This window comes from Schistocerca gregaria, chromosome 5 (genome assembly GCF_023897955.1).
Source record: "Schistocerca gregaria isolate iqSchGreg1 chromosome 5, iqSchGreg1.2, whole genome shotgun sequence".
In the NCBI taxonomy this organism is placed as follows: Eukaryota; Metazoa; Arthropoda; class Insecta; order Orthoptera; family Acrididae; genus Schistocerca; species Schistocerca gregaria.
Window position 1 is genome coordinate 546,750,416 of NC_064924.1, and position 22,649 is coordinate 546,773,064.

At 36.9% G+C, this 22,649-nt stretch overlaps 1 protein-coding gene across 4 annotated transcripts in view; it reads right to left on the reverse strand.

Moving 5' to 3' along the window:
- LOC126272389 (uncharacterized) overlaps window positions 1-22,649 on the reverse strand; it is a 363,563-nt gene that overhangs the window by 37,237 nt on the left and 303,677 nt on the right. For all 4 annotated transcript variants that reach the window (XM_049975211.1, XM_049975212.1, XM_049975209.1 and 1 more), the window contains exons 4-7: window positions 21,407-21,655; window positions 16,656-16,821; window positions 8,005-8,228; window positions 192-357 (exon numbers count right to left, since the gene is read on the reverse strand). In XM_049975211.1, the coding sequence (XP_049831168.1) occupies window positions 192-357; window positions 8,005-8,228; window positions 16,656-16,821; window positions 21,407-21,655 (805 nt within the window). The remainder of the gene's footprint in view (window positions 1-191; window positions 358-8,004; window positions 8,229-16,655; window positions 16,822-21,406; window positions 21,656-22,649) is intronic.

Consider the following 22,649-nt stretch of genomic DNA (forward strand, 5'->3'; position numbering starts at 1 on the left):
AATTCAAAGTACTCTTCTGGGCTGTGCCCATTTTATAGCAATAGAGGCAGTAGATGTGAACATAGACACAAGAAAATGATGACTAAATTTATGCTATGCACATACAGACTGAAATACAACAAAGCAAATATGTAATTGGACAAGTTCAATAAATGTATATCTTAAGCTGCTAAATGTAAAAAATATATTACCTTCTGGCCACGTGGTCCAAGCTGTTGTATTTTATGCAATACTTCTTCAAATATCTCTGCTGATGTTGGCTGACCTCCAGTATCATTGGATACTGACGTCTGGATTTTAGTGTCTATATGTAGATATGGTGTTATGGAAGATGAAACATTTTTTATATTCTGGCCCCTGTGCAACAAATGTAGGATATGATTAAAAGTAAAGTAGGTTGTTGACAATGAATGATTAATGGCAATGAATGTTGCATATACAATGCTCAAAAGTCAAAATGACATTTATATAAATACTATCCAAACCATTGTGAAATGCATGGCAGAGAGTACTTAGCAGTGAACTTCCCAATGGAATCTCTTATAGAACACAGGAAAAATGTTTGCTTAAATACCTTTGTGTGTGCTGTAATTTAGTCATGTATTTGTTGTCCCTACAGAAATGATATGTAGGGGGAAGAAGAATTCTCCAACTTGTTCACTTAACACTGTTTCTTGGAACTTTGTAAGTGGTCTTTTGTGGGAAACTGGTGTCTGTCTTCCAGCATGCTCCATTTCCAGTTTTTCAGCATTTCTGTGATGATCTCTGATCAGTCAAACTACCCTGTGACTATTTTTGTTCCTCTTCTTTGTAGACACTGAGTAGTTTCCTTGTCAGTCCTGTTTGATATGGACCCCACACGCTTGAACAATATTCTAGGATGGGCCACACAAATATTTTGTAAGCAGTCTCCTTTGTAAAGTAACAACATTTTCCTAGTATCTTGCTGCTCAACTGAAGTCTGCTACATGCTTAATCTATGACAGCCTATGTGATCAGTCCATTTAGTATCCATATAAATTGCCACACCCAAGTATTTGTATGAGTTGATTAACTCACTGATTACTACAATGGATTTCCTAAAGAGTATAATTTTACATTTTGATACATTTAAAGTAAGTTGTCAGTCTTTGTAACACTTTCAAATCTTATCAAGATTTGCCTCCATGTTTGTGCAACTTTTTAAAGAATGTACTTCATTATGCATAACTACACCAACTGCAAAAGATCTGAGGTTGCTAACAGTATTCTCTGCCAGACAATTAATATACAACATGAACAACAAACACCCAACACGCTAGGGCATCCCTGACATTGCTTTCCCTTTTGTCAATAGCTTGACATTCAAGACAACATGCTGCCTCTTCCCTACCAAGAAGTCCTCAATCAAAAATTTTGTTTGATGCCTCATATGTTCATAGTTTGGTTAATAAACGTTGGTGTGGTACAAAGTCAAATGCCCTTAAGAAGTCTAAAACCACTGCAGCCACTTAATTGCCTTGATGCATGGCTTTCAGGATGTCTTGTGAGAAAAGTGCAAGTTGACCTTACATGACATGTTTTAGGGATCTGTGCTGGTTCTACATCTATATCTATACTTCACACACCCATTAGAAGGGCATGGCAGAGGGTATATCCAACTGTACCAGTTATCAGAGCTTTCTCCTATTCCGATGGCATATGTAATGTTGTAATAATAATTGTTTAAATGCCCTTTTGTGCACTGTAGTTAATCTAATCTTCTCCGTGTGATCCTTATGGGAGCAGTACATAGGGGGTCATATGATATTCTACAGTAGGCTTTCTTGGGATAGTTTACATCTGTCTTCAAGAGTCCGCCAGTTCAATTTCATCAGCATGTCTGTAACACTCTCCCACATATCAAACAAACCTGTGACCATTTTACTGCCCTTCTCTGTATGTGTCCCATACCTCCTGTTAGTCCTATTTTGTACAAGTCTCATACACTTGAGCAGTATTCTAGGATAACTTGCGTGAATGATTTATGAGCAATCTCCTTTGTAGACTCATCATATTTCTCTAATATTCTACAGATAAACAAAAGTATGCCAGCTGCTTTATCTACAACCAAACCTATGTGATCATTCCATCCCTTCTCCCTACAAATATTACACCCAGATATTTTATAATATATATAATGAAAATTCCTGGATGGAGCAATATGTGAATTAACAAAAAGGCAACTATTCACCTATAGCAGATCACTGCATAGAGCACAGCATTTGCATGGAGCACTAGCTCTTTTTCCAGCAACACTGTACACTTCCATGTGTGTACTATTGCTGGAAAAAGAGCTAATGTGAAAGCTGTTTTCTGTTATGTGTTACTGTGCTCCATGCATCAGTTCACTATAGGGGAGGGTTTCCTTTCCCTTATTTTATACCAAGCAAGGTGGCACAGTGGTTAGCACACTGGACTCGCATTTGGGAGGATGACGGTTCAAACCCATGTCTGCCATCCTGATTTAGGTTTTCCATGAGTTCCCTAAATTGCTTCAGGCAAATGCCAAGATGGTTCCTTGGAATGGGCATGGCTGTCTTCCTTCCCTAATCCGATGGGAGCGATGACCTTGCTCTTTGGTCCCCTCTCCCAAATCAGCCAACCAACTTTATTTTATATATTACACTCTGGTATTTGTATGAGTTGACTGATTCCAATGGTGACTCAATGGCATTCTAGTCATGGGACACTATGTTTATTTGTTTTGTGAAGTGCACAATTTTACATTTCTGAACATTCGAAAAAAAATTGCCAATCTTTGCTTCACTTTGAAATCTCATCAAGATGTGTATATTTGAGCAGTTTCTTTCCGACAATACTTCATTGTAAATAGCTGCATTATCTGTGAAAAGTCTGAGGTTACTATTAATATTGTCCATAAGGTTGTTAATATACAACATGAACAACAATGGTCCCAATATATTTCCCTAGGGCACACATGAAGTCAGTTCTACATCTGTCACTGATTTCCCATCAAAGATAACTTAATGCATCCCCACTCCCCCTTCCCTCACATTACCAAACAATTCTCAATCCAATCACAAATTTTGCTCAGTACCCCTTATGATAATACTTCCCATATTAGGTGTGGATGTGATGCTGACAAGAGTCAAATCCTTTTCAGAAATTGAGGACTACTGCATCTAGCTGCCTGCATTTATTCATGGCTTTCAGTGTGTCACGTGAGAAATTGTGAGGTGGGTTTCAAATGATTTCATTCTGTTCAAGAAAGCTCATTACATTTGAGCTCAGAATATGTTCTAAGATTCAAAATAAATCAATGTCAGGGACGATGGATGGTAGTGTTGTGTACCACTTCTATTGCCCTTCTTGTAGATGGGAGTGACCTTTGCTTGCTTCCAACTTATTCGCACAGCTTTTTGTTTTAGGGATTTACAGGGACCAGGCCATTCTATTTGAGATACCTCATCATATTTCAGTTCAGAATATGTTCTGTACATTAGAGGGAATTACAGAAAGATCATACATAATTAAAGCATTTACGAAATATAGATGGTGGCTTAATTATTAGCTTTCAACAGCAGCAACTGGGGAAAAGTTGCCAAATAAAAACATTACGCGACAAATTTATACCATTATGAAATTTTCTTTTGAACTGTTTAAGAAAATTTGCCTATGATGAAAGTCAGGGTTATCTGAACCCAGACACAAATCACTAAACAAGGTGAGATAATGATATTCACCAGCAATAAAATCATTATGATAAAGAGTCTACTCTCCAATAATAAATTCATAACATAAAATATGTGCAAGTTAAATGGGTAGAGACTTAACTCAGATCTATTTTAGGCAGTGAATAATAATTTCAAAGTATATGATATAGAAAATAATGAGCAGAAAAAATAACAAATATAAAATTAAAATTCAATATAATAATCAGTCATGCATATATTTGCAAGTGTCTTGACCAGTAGCTCCTTCTTCTGGCAGAATAGTTGAAGGGAAAGGAAGAGGGATGAAGGAAAAGGGCCTGAGAGGCTTGGGAAAAGGGGTAAAGTTCAGAAAAGTCACCAAGAACCATGGGTTAGGGGAGACTTACATGATGGGATGAGAAGGATTTTTGTGAATTGTGAATTGTGTTTTATTCATCTCATGATGTACATTTGCAATCCATTTGGTTTGCATACAGGAGACATTACCAAAATTTATAAAACAATTGCATTGATTTTTCCATTAATAAATAATAGCACTATAATAAATAACAACAATATAAGGATATAACTTGGAACATGTAACACATTGTACCCAGCTCAACTTTTCAGTTTGTCCTGCATGAATTCATCCACTGAGTAGTAACACATCAGTGTCAGCAGCTCATATAGCTTTCTTTTAAGTGAACCTAAATTCATCTGCATCAACTTGTTCCCTTTTAATTTATTACAAATTTTCATTCCCATGTATTGAGGTCCCTGAGCATACAGTTCGAGGCACTGGGTGGGGAGCATAAAATTTTCTTTGTTTCTGGTATCTTGTGAATGAACACAATGGTTTCCCTCAAATAATTCATGCCTGGTGTACAAAAATATAATACTCTCATATGTGTATAAGGATGGCAGAGTTAATATTTTAAGTTTTCTAAATAATGGTCGACATGGCTCTTTGTGATTTGCAGAGCACATAAAGCTGCTCAGTTTGTTTGCCAGGTATTCAATGTGTGCCTGCCAGCTCAAATTTTTATCTACATTTACACCTAAGACTTTGACTGAGTACAATCTTAATGTACTCACATTTTGACTGGTTTTGGGTTGCGTCATCTAAGTCTTAGATATATTTAGCTTCAACCGAGTTTCTAAGGTATTGAGGGTACTGATCACAGATTTGGGAATTTTTTCCAAGTCCTGATCTTCAACTAAGAGAGAAGTATCATCTGCAAACAGAGCTGATGGGGTGCTGATATTTAATGGTAAGTCATTAACATAAAAGAGAAATAGGCCTGGGCCTAACATGGAGCCTTGTGGAACACCCTGCGATATTTTTTTTTCCAGTCAGAAAAATAATATGTGCCATTTGAAGAAATGCTAACTCTTTGCTTTTTGTTGGATAAGTAGGATTTAAGCCATTGTATGGCATTGCCGCTAATGCCATAATTTTCAAGTTTTCAAACAAGCAATGCATGGTCTATGGAATCAAATGCCTTTGTGAGGGCGCAGAAAATTCCTGCCATCTTATTTCTCTTGTCTAATAATGTACTTATATTCTCAATGAAACTGTTTACTGCGTTGATGGTGTTTTTCCCCTGCTGAAAACCAAATTGATTGTTTAGAATAACAGAATATTTTGTAATGAAGTTTTGGATTTGTGCAACAGCAAGTTTTTCAAATAGTTTAGGCAGGACTGGGAGAATCGAGTTAGGGCAATAATTTCCCATGATCTCTCTTGATCCCTTCTTGAAGAGTGGTTTGACTTCAGCATATCAGTACCTCTGGGAATCAGTCCTCTTCAAAACATCGATTTGTTAACTGAGCTAGCGGCTTTGCAATTCTATTGTGGACTACTTTAATAACTTTGTTGGGTATTCCATCACAACCTGCAGATTTTTTGTTTCTTAATGTTAGAATAGCATTTTCTACATCCTCCACAGAAACTTTTGAGAATTTTGTAAAGTTTTCAGAGTTTTTGCCTAGGCCAAAGGGATTTACTTTGTCATGATTTTCTGTTACATCTACATCAGACTTTGCTACACTTTAAAGAATTCATTAAAGTACTCTGGTATTTGAGTTGAATTTACAATAGTATTTCCTTCAATGTAAATTTTTGGAATTTCTTTGTTACTGTTTTTAACACCTAACTCAGATTTTATGAATTTAATATGGTTTTATAGAGTCTAACATGTTTAATGAAATCAATATCTTTATTATATTTCAGTTCTCTGTGCAGTTGCCTTTTCCTTACACTGGAAATTTGTATGCTCTGGGTAATCCACTTTACTGTATTTGTTATTTTATTGCTGCAGAGTCTAGGTGGAAATGTTTCATTAAAGTCTCCAAGAAAACTATTTAGGAATTTCTCAAAGTTTTCATTAGTTGAGTTACAATAATCAAAAGGCCATGTTTTATCTCTTAGCTTCTGACTAAATGTTAGCAAGTTTCCTTTGCTAAATTTTCTGCTCATATGGGTTCTCATACATGAAATGATCCTGTGTGTCTGTGGCAGCTCAATGAACAATGCACAATGATATGAAATACCTAGATCTAGATGGAATTTATACACATATTCATATACATAATTAGTTAGAACATTGTTAATGCATGTTGCTGATTGCCCATTGTCTCTGGTAGATTCAAAGAAATTGAATTTGAAACCCTATTTCTTTACTAAGTCAGTGAATCTTGAAGCGTAGCTACTATCATGTGTGATATCAATATTAAAATCTCCAATATTACAACTTTTTTCTTTTTTTCTCTACAAAGGTCTTCTAGCATAATTTGAAGCTTAGATGAGAATAGTTCTGTTGTTGATGACCCTGGAATTCTGTATATTGAGTTATTACAACATTTCCTAGTGAGTCCACTATTTCTACACAACAGCTCTCGAACACACATTTTTCATTTAAATAATTAAAACAGTTTCTGGTCTCATAATATATATAACTTTGTAGATATACATGAGCCTGCAAGTGACTTGTTTCTTCTGCAAAACCTACTTGCTAATCTGAAGTTCCTATTTTGATTAGAATTTTAATTGCATCCTCATTAAACCAGTGTTCATTTAAACAAACAACTTCAATGTTTGCACATTCTGACAGAATGATTTCTAATTCATCTATTTTGGAGCTTTTATTGTTATAAGCACCAGTGTTTAAGCCATTGATGTTCCATTGGATAACATACCTGGCTCTGAAAGCTTGTAAGAGAGAGAGAGAGAGAGAGAGAGAGAGAGAGAGAGAGAGAGAGAGAGAGAGAGAGAGAGAGAGTAAGTGATTGTAATATCTGTGTGTATAGTGTGGTTACTTGTTTATGATCTACAATGCTAAGTACTAAGAGTCGGGTGAGGGTGAAACCTGTCTCTAGCACATGGTTTACTCATGTTAAACAGCAACAATATTGCTGCTGGTCTGACAGGCAGATCACCATCAACAATGGGACACTGTGGAGAGGTTTGGAATTTAACTTAGGGCATAGGTGCAAAGTCTAGTGATCTGTACCACCTCTTTTCCCTTTCCTGGTATTGAATTTTTTTTCCACCACCAGTAAAGAACTGCCTATCTTGAACTCAAATGCCACATCACAGGAAAGCATCAGCAACATCAGTTCCAGAGGGAGGAACTATATTGAAAATTCTATGCATTAATATATTACCACAATTCTTGGAAAGTTGAAACTTTTGTGCCATGGAAAATAGTTACTATTAAAATCGCTTTTTTTTTATTTCTGTTGCTCATTAATAATCATTTTTTCAGTGCTGGGTTTTGCCTATTTTTGCAATATAACTAAAATGTATCTCTATAACACATGATTATATAGTTTTGTGCCATGACCAGAAGTACTTGGTTTATTCCATATGGAATCAAAGCTGGTTATTTATTTTCTGCAGATATCAAGTTAACAGATTAATTTAAATAGTTACAGATCGGAGCAATAGCACAGGACTATATCTGAATATCTTTGTTGTACATCTTAAGAGTATGGCTTATCATGAACTGCCCTTAACTTTTTGAGAGGTGGTAAATTCAATTTCATAGTACATCAGAAAAATGAATAACATCCTTGAACCAGTAATACTAGAAAATAGACTTGTAACACAGAATCTAGGCTTTGTAAAATAAAAAGTGTGTAACATATGCAAAATAGTGCATCTTTTAGTTATATTCATAGCATGATTAATGGAAATCAAAGAGAACCTGAATTAGGCTGTCCAGATAGAAAACTGAATACACCATCATCATACACCAAGAATAATCATGGTAGGTGTAATGGTCTGAAAATGTAGCAATCTAAATTTACATGTTTGCGTATTTCTTACCGTGTTAGCTGATTGGAAGTTGCTGAAATGTTTTGTATTGCAGCACTGCTCCTTGTTGCTGGTGTTGCCTCTGCACTGGACTCTGAGTTTTCCCACATGCTGGTTGTTGAAGATCTGGCCTGATTGTGCCTGATTTTATGTTCATCATCTGTGACTTTAGTGGATATGCCAGCTGATTTCTCTGAAGACCGTTTTGGCTTATTTGTTGTAACTCTCAACTTTGACTGAAAAATAAATCCTCTGTCTTTGAGATCTGATTATTTAAAGTAACAGATGTTTCTAAACAATTCATTGGCACATTTAGTTGTCAAATTATCATTCACAAAAATTTAGTTACTAAATAAATTATATATTATTAATGGCATGAAAAGTTGTTCTTGTCTCATCCTGACCTGCTACCAATCCCTTAGTCCAGGTCCTATGTGACCATTCTACTTGATCCCTGAATAGCCTCATTTTCTCTGTCTATAAACTCTTTTCTCCATATGGAGGACTTCCTGGTTTTGAGAGCCAACATTCAGAGTATACGTTGCCTATATGTGTTTCTTCTGGTAAGCAGAAGGTTTTTTCCATATAATTATGGACTCATTGTAGAGGTACTTTTACTCATGGAGTATAACCATAACATACGTGTAACGTACTATTTATAAATCTTTTTAGGTATTTGGGTTCCCTACGTCTGAACTGGAATAAGTCAGAAGACTTCAAGTTGCTAGTGCTTTGCATCCATCCATTGCCTAACTCGATAACAAAGTAATAAAACATAGTGCAAGATACATAGATTCTGAACTTGCTGATATCATTAATGTATCATTTGGCACAGGAGTCTACCCTGGAAAATTTTTAAAAAATGCTTATCAAGCCAATTAACAAGGAGGGTGTCCAGTCTGATGTTTTTAATCACTTTCCTGTATCGCTGTAACTTGGTCTTTCAGAAGTAAGGCATAATGTATGCAAAAACTCTCCAATGTTCTTAATAAAGATAAAATATTTGTTAGTGGACAAAACGGTTTTAGGAATAATACCTCAAGTAACACAGCCATATATAACTTTTTAGAGTTGATCATAAATTCCATGGATAATAATTAGTTAAATTGTCTTGTTTTTGGCTCTACCTAAGGCATTCAGTGTCATCATCATCCACAGTTTATTGCTTAGCAAATTGTGTTACTACATGAAGTAGTATGTGATTGGTTCAAATCTATCTTTCTAAAAGGTATCACTGGGTACAAATACAACATACAGGCAGAGTTTACTCATCAGCGTACTAGAGAGTCATGCATGAAGTACTACAGGGCCCCCTATTGCAACCATTGTTGTTCTTAATATTTATAAATGACATGCCAAGTCGTTTATGAGCAACAGATACAGTATTGTTTACCGATGACACCAAGTCGTGTGTTAAAGCTATGAATAATACTGACTTACAGGCAAGTGTCACATTAGCTACAAAAGAAGTAATCAGTTGGTTTGGGGATAACAGATGAACTGTGAATGAAAGAAATAAATAAAAAGAGTTCAGATAAAATACAGCCACATAACAAACAAACTTGAAACCAATCTAACAGTAGAACTTGGCCAGTGTGAGATAGAGCAAATACGCCATACTAAATGTTTAGGAGGATGGATAGAGGAACATTTAAGGTGGGAGAAATATACAGAATTGTTAAACAAAGAATTAGTCAATATTGTTATGCTTTTAGAATGCTTAAAACATCCTGTAGTACTGATGCACTGTTACATTCCTGCTTTGCAGTCATGTGTAGCATAATTTTTGGGGGAATATTCTCTAGCTAAACACTCAATTATGCTTCAAAATGCAGCAGTGAGAATAATCAAAGGAGTGACACATAGATATTTTTTCAAGGAACTAAGAATCATGACCCTACAATTTATCTATATTTATAAAGTACATGCTTTCTGAAGGCACACCAGAACTTTCAGTGTTAAACAGCCATGTCCGTAGTTATGAAATAATAACTAAAGATGATCTTCAGACAGAAAAACACACAAAACTCACCTATAAATATGTTCTTTATCTGTCAAAAGTTCTGTTTAGTAAATTAACAAAGGAAATAAAAAAATATCAGAATTACACACATAAAAAACAAAAAAAACCACTTTAATTTGCAGGTATATAGTGTCAAAGAATACTTGAATTATCAGTATTCTTTCATTATAGTGAACTGAACTGTTCATCTGATAAATAAACTATATTTTCATACGTGTAACAAAAATCCCACTGTTGTTATCTTTGTGGTTATTTGTTGTACACAATAATGTTTTAATTGCAATCACATAATTGTAAAACAGTTTTGTGTACTATTATCTACACAATATAATCTATGAAAAATCCTGTATCATTGCATATGATAAGACATATGGATGCTAAATAAACTGAACTGAATTGGTTTATCTAACTATAGCATTATGCCATGATGTAACTGCTCACTATGTTGGTTTTTTCAACGAAAGAAAGTAAGGAAAAAGCTTTGCAGGAGTCAAGAAGAACCATACAGACAGCATATAAAGAGTGTGAAAAATATACACAATTGAACAGTATTTCAGAATTTTAAATTGTTCCTTGATAATAGACTATGATGGTGTGTTGAAAAGTAATGCCTCCAAATTTTTTATTTGAAAGCTCACAAACATTTTAAAATAAAACAGATGTTATTAACATCTTCTACTTTACACAATTGATGGCTCATTACTCTAGAAATTCATTCATTTTATAAAAAGCTTTTTCTCCATGGAATGTTTTTAGCTTCCTTCTGAATGCCCATATGTTATTCATTTCATTTTTTGTATTGATGGGAAACTTATTGTATACTTTTATTCCTGACTCAATTACTCCTGTATGGACTTTAGTGAGAGTTTATAACAGAACATCACCTTGAACCCTAAACTAGAATAATAACACTCGATACAACAAATAGTTTGGAAGTAACTGATACTCCAATGTCTGATTTGAAGACTGTCAGATTCTGTATATTTATCTTTGCACACTTTAACCTTGCTTAAATGGCAATGGTGTCTACAATGTATGACTATTGAATCACATATAATAGTTCCCAAAGCGCATTGAATATACCATTTAGCATAACCTTGAAGCAAGCAGAAAACATTAGCTAGCCTTCTCTGTGCATTACTCTGTATTTAAACTACTGGCCCGAATCAAATTGGTAATTGTGAGAACATAAAATTATTTATTGCTGTAATTTCTTTACATGTAATATTTTATGTAAATATTGCCTTTAGCTTTGAGTTTAACAACTTGAAGAGACTGTCATCTTTGGTCATGCGGAGAGGATATGGATCTTCGGAACACGAATTTCGGGGTCTTTTATCACTAGTGTCGGTTGGGTGAGGATGTGATACAGATGTGGTGGAAGATGCTCGAGTGTAAATTTGGTGAAAGACAATGTTTCATTTTATATTGGTGTAGAAGTGTTAAATGTGAGAAGATTTATTAAATATGTGATGTGCATAAACTAAAATAACTCTTTTTCTCTAAAAAAGCAAAGTAACATGTTACCATACAAACCAGTTAGTCTCATCCTAACGTAAAGAAAACCCTAGGAACCTCACAGTGGAATCACTCCTAGACTTAACGAAGCCAAGATATATAAATATAGATTTATTAACAAATGATGTCAGCACCAAAAAGTTACATCGTCTGTGTGATGAATTTAACCTGACCCCACTCATTCGGGAACCCACTAGAGAAATTGGCAATAGTTAAACATGTCTTGACAACATAATAACAAACATGACCCACCTATCCCACAGTGCATCGGTTTTAAAACTAGCCATCTCAGATCACCATGCAGTACAGCTTAAATTGGAGCTCCATGAGGCCCCCACTGTCACTACAAAGCAACAGTTCGTAACTAAAAGAATAATGTATAATGACAACATAAACAGACTAAACTGCATGCTAGCACAAATAAAATGATTTGAAAATAGTAGCTTTTCATATGATACCTTTGCTGCTGACTTCTGTTACTACCTTGATACCACATGCCCAGTTGTAATCACAAAAATGAAATAAAAAAAAAATAAACAATAATATTTGGATAAATAGTAATGTCACTGAAGCGAGGGAAAAATTAAAACTACTCCACAGTACAATGCTGAATAATAGAGAGATTCCTGAGGTAAAGGAAGCCTTCAAAATATATCAAGCACACTATAAGGAGCAACTATGTTGCAAATAAGTTTCAAAACTCACAAAACGTAACTGCTGGCATCTGGGCAGTCATTAACAGTTTTAGAACCTGCAATGACAAATTCTGTATGGACTTTACTATTAACCACAATGGTATGCTCATAAAAGACCAACTGGAAATTGCAAATATTTTTAATGAATATTTTTCTTCCGTAGGGGAAGCCATAAATGGCAAACATAAAAACATGCACTACAGTTTTAAAGACAATACATGTGACCTTAGTATATCTAGCCCCCACAAACTGTGCAGAAATAATGGGCATCATTAGCTCTCTAAAACCCTCTAATTCAGCTGGGCATGATGGCCTAAATACTAATGTTTTAAAAGCCTGTAGCCAAAATGTCTCTGTACCTCTGTCTGCAGCAGTCAACAATATAATAGAATCAGGCACCTTTCCAGACAGACTCAAAATAGCACAGGTAACACCCATTTTTAAGAAAGGTGACAACAACAAAATAGAAAACTACAGACCAGTCTCAATCCTTCCTGTCTTTTCCAACATAGTTGAGAAAGTTTTATACAACAGGATTATAAACTTTCTTAACAAACACAACCTCATGTTCGAAAACCAAAATGGATTCCTAAAAGGTAAATCAACTAGCACTGCAGCTGCTCAACTAATTGAAGAAGTGATAGGGGGTATCGAAAGCAAGGAACATGTGGCAGGTGTATACCTAGACCTGGAAAAAGCCTTTGATTGTGTGGATGTTGACATCCTATTACACAAGCTATGGAAAATGGGCATTAGAGGCGCTGCTTATGACCTAATAAAGTGTTATATGAGCAATAGAAAATTTGTTCTACTTAAAACGGAAAGTGGTGTCTACAAATCTGAGATCACTTGCATAAAATATGGTGTGCCCCAGGGCTCGGTGTTGGGCCCCCTTCTGTTCTTGATCTATGTAAATGATATTAAATGCCGATGACACGTCCATTGTATGTAAAAAGGAATCATGTAATGAACTAGAGGCTGAGTGCGATAATGTGACAAAAGAAATTGTTCAGTTTTTTAATGAAAGCCATTTAAATGTAATCACCAGTAAAACATGTTTGATGGAGTTTAACAAAAGTAGTTTGAATACTGAAATTAAATTATACATTGGCAACGAATTGGTAAAGAAAGAGTCTAGTGTAAAATTCCTTGGCATAACAATCCAAAGCAACCTGAAATGGGACACACATATTGACTCCCTAGCAACTAAGTTGTCAAAAAATATATTTGTAATCAGTACTATTAACAAGTTCTGTAGAGACACCGTAGTCCTAAAGACTGCATACCATGCTCTTTTCTCCTCTCACTTTAACTACGTTATTGAAATTTGGGGGGCAACAACCAAAGCTAATCTAGATAAGCTACTCATTCTTCAAAAAATGGGTGTGAGAATAATCTGTGGAGCAAAATACAGGGAATCTTGTTGCAACTTGTTTCCAAAAACAGAGGTGTTAACTGTTATAAACACATACATTCTAAAAGCCATATTGCTTGTGAAAAGACTGCACCCAAACACTTATTCAGATTTCCACCAGTACAATACTAGAAATAAAGAAAGATTTTACACTGGCAGCCATAGAACAGCGCTTTACGAAAGGGGGCCTCAGTACGCAGGTATAAAATTAGCTAATGCACTGCCTAGTGCAGTCATGGCTCTTCCTACAATTAAACTGAAACATCAACTTAAGAAATTTTTAGTAAAACACCCTTTCTACTCATTAGAAGAGTACCATACTTATATGAAGAACAACAAATGCTTTGTGAGATTATGTGAATAGAAATCAGTAAACATCTTATTGTAATTTTGTTGTAAATTAATGACGTGTTCAGAAGAATGTGTCTTGCGTATTGTACAAATAACTTTAATCATTACTGTTTCTTTGTACATGTGCAGTGTACCATTCGATGTTGAATAAAGCTATGATTATTATTATTATTATTATTATTATTATTATTATTATTATTATTACTATGAAGACAATAACAAAGCCATCACTGTAAAAGCTAAGAACCAACACTGTTCGTATGTGTTAACGACCTCTAACTATAAATTTGAACCTCCTGTAGATCCTGAAGTCACCATGTGGACAAAGGAGTAGGACAACTTATAGACTGTGGAAATTTAGAAAGGAAAAGGTCTGTTAAAAGTTTCAGAGCCTTAGTGTTTCCAAAACTTACAGAACACCTTCTAGGACTTCTATTTTCTAGTGCTGAAGCAATGAAAGCACAGGTGAGAATGTGGCTCTGTCAACAAAGTAAAAAATGCTACAATGACAGTATCAACAAACTGGTCTGTGGCTGGGAGTAATGTTGTAGTGTTTCAAGAATTTCCGCATAAATTCTAGAACCACTCGGCCTTCTACCATCTCAAACACATGATATTTTAAATATAAGTGTGAGAGAGCCTATTTACTACACATCACCTGTCTGCGTGTGCAGGTTTGAAGTTTATCGTCAGACGACTATAGATGTGGTGGTCGAACGGCGCTGACAGGTGCTTGCCGGTCATGCTGTGGAATCCGTAGTGAAAGAACAAGGAATGTTTATGTATTGTGTGCTGTTTTATAACTTTGACTATTGTAGAGAAAAAAAGAAGGGGAATTGAAGAATTGATAATTAATGTTCATTTAGGACATGGAGAGGATAAGACATGTATTTTTATTTAAAAAAGCTTTAAGAGTTTTCACATTAAAAATTTGAAGGTATTACTTTTCAGCATGCTCCCATATAATGGCATCATGAGAATTGGATGCTTACGTCTGTGGATCAGTCCCAATAAAATGAGTGCTCTATAGCCAATGGGCATTACAGAAAGCAATGTACTGCTTTTTGTTTTTCAGAACAAAAAAAAAAGCTACAGAATAATTTAGTGGCAGTGTGTAGATGGTTGTCCACATAAAGGTAGGTGTAAATATGAGTGGAAGGATTTCAAAATGGAAGCATAAATACCAACATTTAATGCAGGAGTATAGCATAAATAAAAATTACAAATGAGACACAGGCAGAGATCAAGCCGTATACATATGAGAAATGACAAGTAACTGTTGATGCAGAAGCTGTGGTACTGAACACATATCACATTCTGCATAACAACTGTCCACAGTTACCACAGTTACCTGAAACAATGAGAAGTGTATAACATTTGGACCACTGCTTCCATGAAGGAAATACTTTTCTTGATGTGGTGACCACAGAAAACAAATGAAGAGCACCTAGATGTAGTTTTACGGACCAAAACATAATGGAAATTGAGCTACTAAAATATAATTCTGTTGCAACCAGTCAACTCCACATACCTCATAATGAAAGACTAGTCTTCAAACTGAATATATCTTATTGAATTTTATGTCATTGTTACACAGACTATAAAGGAGCAAGGCTTTGAGATGGGGCTATTTAATCTTTGTGTGTTAAAATAATGTCATAGTGGTAAATGATATGGTTCCCTAAATGGAATGCTACTTCAAGCAAAGTGTAAACCAGCAGTATGAAGTTTGATTAATATAAAGTGCTCTTCTGCATGGGAGCTATCACAAGGATGTTCTTTCCCATAGATTCACAATGCCTCTATGATTTCATACCACATCTAGCAGTAGCTACGACTGCTGGGAGCCACTTCGAAGCAGAAGATCTATATGATTTCTTTGGCAGTTTTCCATACAGTACCAAAGAGCTGTCAACATGGAATTTGTGGAGTAGTTGAATTATTGGATACAAATAAATGTCAGGAGTCATATAGTTAATATCTTAATGTTTACTAACACCAATCTGGAGCATTTCAACTCATAAACTAAATATATTGGAAGTAATGTGTATGAATCTGAAATACAAAAATTAATTCTAACTGAAACTGTAATAAGTTGATTCAAGAAAATACTAAAAAGAATTGGTTAATTGTGGAGTTGAGTTTACATGAATGTAGAATCATGTTGGGAGACTCCCAAGAACCACCAGTACAATAGCAGCCCCCTCATTACCTGATACCATACAGGGCTGGAACAACTGAACTACATCTTTTGCCAGGAGTTTGACCAGTTATCACTGTGCCCAGAAATTAAGAACATCCCACCCACAATCCTAGTCACCTCTCCTAAAGTGGTATTCTGGTGCATACCCAATCACCGCAATATCCTGGCCTATCCCTATGCCACATCCATTCCCATCCCTCACCACATACTCCAGTGGAAGACTCTGGTATGATCTGTCTGATTCACTCACCCACTACATCCATTCCAGCCCATCACAGGCTTATCCTACCCATCACAGGCACAGCCACTTATGAAAGCAGTCATGTCATATGCCAACTCTATTCCAATATCTGCACATATTAGGTGATTTTTCCAACCTGCCTAGTTTTTAGATTTTTTCTGCCTTTCTTACAAAGTTACAACAAATAAATACAGAAACTATGCCATAATGTAATTTACCTTTGGGGGTGGAATCACTCTGACACCTGCATGTATTAAATTGTGAGCAACTTTGTGCAAGTCCTCCTCAGGCTCATAATGGTGATCAGCATCATCAGAATGATTTATAAGTTCATGTTGTGCAATTGGACCAGGTTTCTTGTGAATAATTACACCTGGACGAAGCCTGCAAAAAGAGCAATGTTTAGTGAGAATTCTTAAATTAGCTTGCCATAAGAGTCACAATAATGACACTGCTATTTATTTACGAGAGAAAGCATAAAGAGAACTTGAGATGAGATAGCAGTAGCTAACTGTGATACTGATGGGATGGTGGTGGAAGGTAGGTGGGAAATGAAAAAGTAACAAGCGTGGATACTGAAGGCAGGTGGGTTGTAAAACAGAAGGATGTTCTGGAGGGACAATTCCGACTAACACAGTTCAAGAAAGCTAATTTGGGTGGAAAAGGGTGAGGGACTGAAAGAGTTTGAGAAGTTGTAACTCACTTGTGGGTATGGCAAAAGGTACTCAATCCCAGACAGATGACCTACAGATCTCCTGTTCTGGGATGATACTCTTTAGTGAGATGGATACTTCTTTCTAGTTGGTTTAAGATTGTAGTTGGGAAAATAGGACTGAGGGAAGCCCTGCCAGGGAAACTTTGTTTGTGGGCCAGTTTTGGAAGATAGTGTTTTAAATACTTTAACAAGATTAGGAATGAGGACAGTCTGATTTATAAATTAATATTACAAGAGCCTGCTGAAAACTAATGCCTTCAAATTTTTTATGTGAAAACTCTTAAAGCTTTTTAAGTAAAACAAATATTATTGACATTTTACCTTCATGTCCACATATTTATTTCTAAACATAGTCATGCTGGCAATGAACACATTTCTCCTAGTTTGTTGATACCATCACCGTAAAATGTTTGTCTTTGCTGACAGAGCCACAATCTCATACCTGCTTGCACTGCTTCATTATTAAAAACCGAAGCCCTCAAAGGCTGATGAAAATTGGATTGAGTCAAGTTAGGACACGGTGGAGGATGATTAACAGTGAATCCAAGGCATCGGATTGTTGCAGATGTTGCAGTGCTCATGTGTGGTCTGGCATTGTCATGCTGAAGGTGAAGGTCCTCCATGTGTGGATGAATTCTTTGAAGTCGAAACTTGATTACAACAAATTGTTACATTACACACCACCATGTTACACTAGAATTCTCATCCCTCTAGTGGCAGAGGGCTGCAAATGTGTAGACATGAAGAACAAAGATGTACACTCATGCTCATAAATTAAGGATAATGCTGATACATGGTGAAACAATTCTCTGGTGGGCAATTTGTGGGTTTAAATCACCTCGGGATATGCCATGCGGTGCATTTGACCTGTGGTCGTCTCACTGTGGCGCTGGCAGCAGTCCACATACACAGAGGTGTGTTGGTGCATGTCAGACTAAGGTGCAGCAAGTAAGTGTGCAGACGTTTTCAGATGTGCTAATGGTGACTGTGTGTTCAAATGGCTCAAAGAACAACGTATTGTTGAGGTTATGAGGGGTAGAATACTAGGGCAACTGGATGCTGGTCAAACACAGCAGGTCATAGCATGGGCCCTCTGTGTGCCACAAAGTGTGATCTCAAGATTAAGTACAGGATATCCACAGTGTACAACACCATAAGAAGACTGATATCTCACCATCAGTGCCTGCAGATGGCCATGGAGTACTGCAGGTAGCCTTGCTCGGGACCTTACCACAGCCACTGGAACAGTTGTGTCCAGACACACAGTCTACAGACGACTGAGCAGACATGGTTTATTTGCCCAGAGACCTGCAAGGTGCATTCCACTGACCCCTGGTCACAGGAGAGCCCATAAAGCCTGGTGTCAAGAACACACTACATGGTCATTGGAACAGTGGTCCCGGGTTATGTTCACGGATGACTCCAGGTATAGTCTGAACAGTGATTTTCATCTGGCATGAACCAGGAACCAGATACTAACCCCTTAATGTATTTGAAAGGGGCCTGTATGGAGGTCATGGTTTGATGGCGTGGGGTGGAGTTATGATTGGTGCACGTACACCCCTGCATGTCTTTGACAGAGGAACTGTAACAGGTCAGGTGTATTGGGATGTCATTTTGCACCAGTATGTCTGCTTTTTCAGGGGTGCAGTGGGTCCCACCTTCCTCCTGATGGATGATGACGCATGGCCCCACCGAGCTGCCATAATGGAGGAGTACCTGGAAACAGAAGATATCAGGCGAATGAAGTGGTCTGGTTGTTCTCCAGACCTAAACCTCGTGAAGCATGTCTGGGATGCTCTTGGTCGACGTATCACTGCACATCTTAAAACCCCTAGGACACTTCAGGAGCTCCGACTGGCACTGGTGCAAGAATGGGTGGCTGTACCCCAGCAGCTGCTTGACCACCTGATCCAGAGTAAGCCAAACCATTGTGTGGCCTGTGTACGTGTCCATAGTGATCATATCCCATATTTATGTCGGGGTACATGCACAGGAAACAGTGGCGTTTTGTAGCACATGTGTTTCGGGATGGTTTTCTCAACTTATCATCAATACCGTGGACTTCCAGATCTGTGTCGTGTGTGTTCCCTATGTGCCTATGCTATTAGCGCCAGTTTTGTGTAGTGCCATGTTTTGTGGTACAACATTCTGCAATTATCCTTAATTTATGAGCATGAGTGTAGAATTATATATATATATATTAAAAACAAAGATTCCAAGACTTACCAAGCGGGAAAGCGCCGGCAGACAGGCACATGAACAAAACACACAAACACACACACAGAATTACGAGCTTTCGCAACTGGCAGTTGCTTCGTCAGGAAAGAAGCAACTGCCAGTTGCGAAAGCTCGTAATTCTGTGTGTGTGTTTTGTTCATGTTTTGTTCATGTGCCTGTCTGCCGGCGCTTTCCCGCTTGGTAAGTCTTGGAATCTTTGTTTTTAATATATTTTTCCCATGTGGAAGTTTCTTTCTATTTTATTTACATCATCATTAATTTGAACCCAAGAATTATATATATATATAAACAAAGATGATGTGACTTACCAAACGAAAGCACTGACAGATCGATAGACACACAAACAAACAAACATACACACAAAATTCAAGCTTTCGCAACCAATGGTTGCTTTGTCAGGAAAGAGGAAAGGAGAGGGAAAGACGAATAGGATGTGGGTTTTAAGGGAGAGGGTAAGGAGTCATCCCAATCCCGGGAGCGGAAAGACTTACCTTAGGTGGAAAAAAGGACGGGCACACTCGCGCGCACACACACACACACACACACACACACACACATATATATATATATATATATATATATATATATATATATATATATATATACCCATCCACACACATACAGACACAAACAGACATATTTAAAGGCAAAGAGTTTGGGCAGATTTTTAGATATACTTTCCCCATGTGGAATGTTTATATAACAAGATTTGTAACACTATTATGAAAAGGAAATTTGCTACTCACCATATAGTGGAGATGCTGAGTCGCAAAAATAAACCATACACACACACACACACACACACACACACACACACACACACACACACACACACACACACATTGAGTATATCTGTTGTCTATTTTTCATGAAGGCCTTCCTGGCCAAAAGCTTTACTTGTGACAAGTCTTTTTGTTGTGCCTATCTGTGACTTAGCATCTCCACTATATGGTGAGTAGAAACTTTCTTTTTCATAATATTGTTACATTCCATTCTGGTTTTTCATTGTTTGTTAGTACAATTTGTTTTATTTTTTACATGTAAAGTGTGGAGGCATTACTTTACAGCATGCCATCGTAGTTGCTAAGGTTACAAGTAAATAAATGCTATGTGCTACATATAGATCTCCTAAGTGTACTCTTATTGACACTTCATGAGAAGCAATGGTTCGCTGGAGAGAAAGATCATTCATTCATGATCTAGTTGATAGAACCATTTCAGCATGTAACTGAACTGATACAGAGAAAAAAATGGAAAATCAGGGTGACGAGGTGGGTAGCTGTCTTGTAGCTGAACTTTGCTGTTCCTGATGCCCATCAACATTTTACCACTGAGTATCTCTCTCAGTATAGCATGTGAATCCGGCTCCCCCCCCCCCCCCCCCTCCCCTCTCCCTCCTCCCACACACACACACAAAAAAGAGGAAATGTGCACAGGAGAACATTTACAGTTGTGATCACTTCTTATTCACAGATTGAAAAGTGGCCATTGTCTAATACCAAAATGTGGATTTTGTTGACCATTTGTTAGGTTTCAAGCTCCACTAAACATTACAGATGCTCAACTTTACTATTGTTCATTCCACTATTACAAATTTCTGTTGACCACTCAAGTATTCATTGACTGATTAAAATGAAAATACAACTGCTCTTCATATTCAGATAAAATTCCTGTCTTGTAAAAAGAGTATGATGATGAGCACTGTGATATTTGAACTAACAATATTTTATGAGTTACGCAATGGAGACCTTTGGATGGATAATTTCATTTCTAACCACTTTAACTCTTTCTCGACTATGTTAGTGACTAGAAACTTTGGCAATACTAGATGGCAAGCTCGAAAGTAGTTTTATGTATTAAGTAGCCATAAATATAAAAGCACCAATTGAACTCTTCTTCACAGTGCTGACTGATCCAGCTCCAATACTGAGAAGTTTACAAATGCACAGTCTACAGATACAGGAAGAAGACACACATCTGTTGTCTGCAAACAGTATTCTAGATGCGGCATACCTGCGCATTACGCTGGGTGAATTGGCAGGGCTGTCCTCATCATCATCCTCACCCTTGGACTGGGCTACCCTTGCGGGGGTGGCCTGGGGCAAGGACAAGGGGCTGGTGGTGACTGCTGCTGGCACCCCCTGTTCTGCTGCCTCCCGTAGCAGCTGCTCCTCTTCTTCCTCTGAAGAGTCATCACCAATGTACGCACACTCGTGCAGGTGCTTATGTCCACGGATCACAATCAGTGAGGCACCAGGCCATCTGTGAATGTGTACCTCATTATTATGCTATCAAATCTCAGTTACTCTAATACTCTAAACACACACATTGGATCACAGGTTCTAGAAAAAAGGGTACCTATCAAAGAACTGTAATGAGAACATATTACCAGAGACAGGCAGATAGCATTTATTGCTTTATTACAATACATTAACTGCATACTAACAATAATGGTGGTTTTGCAAATGCAGTCTCATCCCATGGAAACTAGTTTTTCCCTGTTTAGTCTTAAAATGTTTAGAAATGATTATCTAAGATGTACAAGATGAAGGTGCTTTCAAGGAGAAATAAAACCAATTTTAAAAATATACAGTGAGTGTTTACCTTTACTCCTTCCATGTCAGTTAATGCTTCTAGGTTTATCTTAGGAACTGAGATGAATTACAAGTAATGAGAAATAACTTGAACTATTAGGAACTGACAAGGACTACAAGCACTGCGATATAATATGACACAGTGAAATGAATTCACTGTGCAATTTGAAGAAGCTGTATGAAGTTATATATTGGGAAAAAAATCAACTCTTTGTGATGAGTTCAGACTGTCTGGCAAAGTGAGATTACAGAACATGCATTTGGCATTTATGGACAGAACACTGTCAGCTGAGAATAATCATGCTGCACTATTATGAATATGTTCTTTCTTCACATATGCCATGTTCAGCAGGAGATACAATTCACTGACATGAAAGAACTTCATGAGATCTCCAAATTCTAGTTATACAAACCTCTCTCTCTCTCTCTCTCTCTCTCTCTCTCTCTCTCTCTCTCACACACACACACACACACACACACACACACACACACACAAATATATATAAATCACTTAGCACAAACTGCCTGTCCCATGCACAGAGGTTCGTCACCTCCTCTCGGCTGCATCAGTCAGGGATTTTCTTTGTCCTGATGTCACCATAACTGTGAAATATTATGAAAGGGATAGTTGGTGCTCACCGTATAGTTGAGATGCTGAGTCA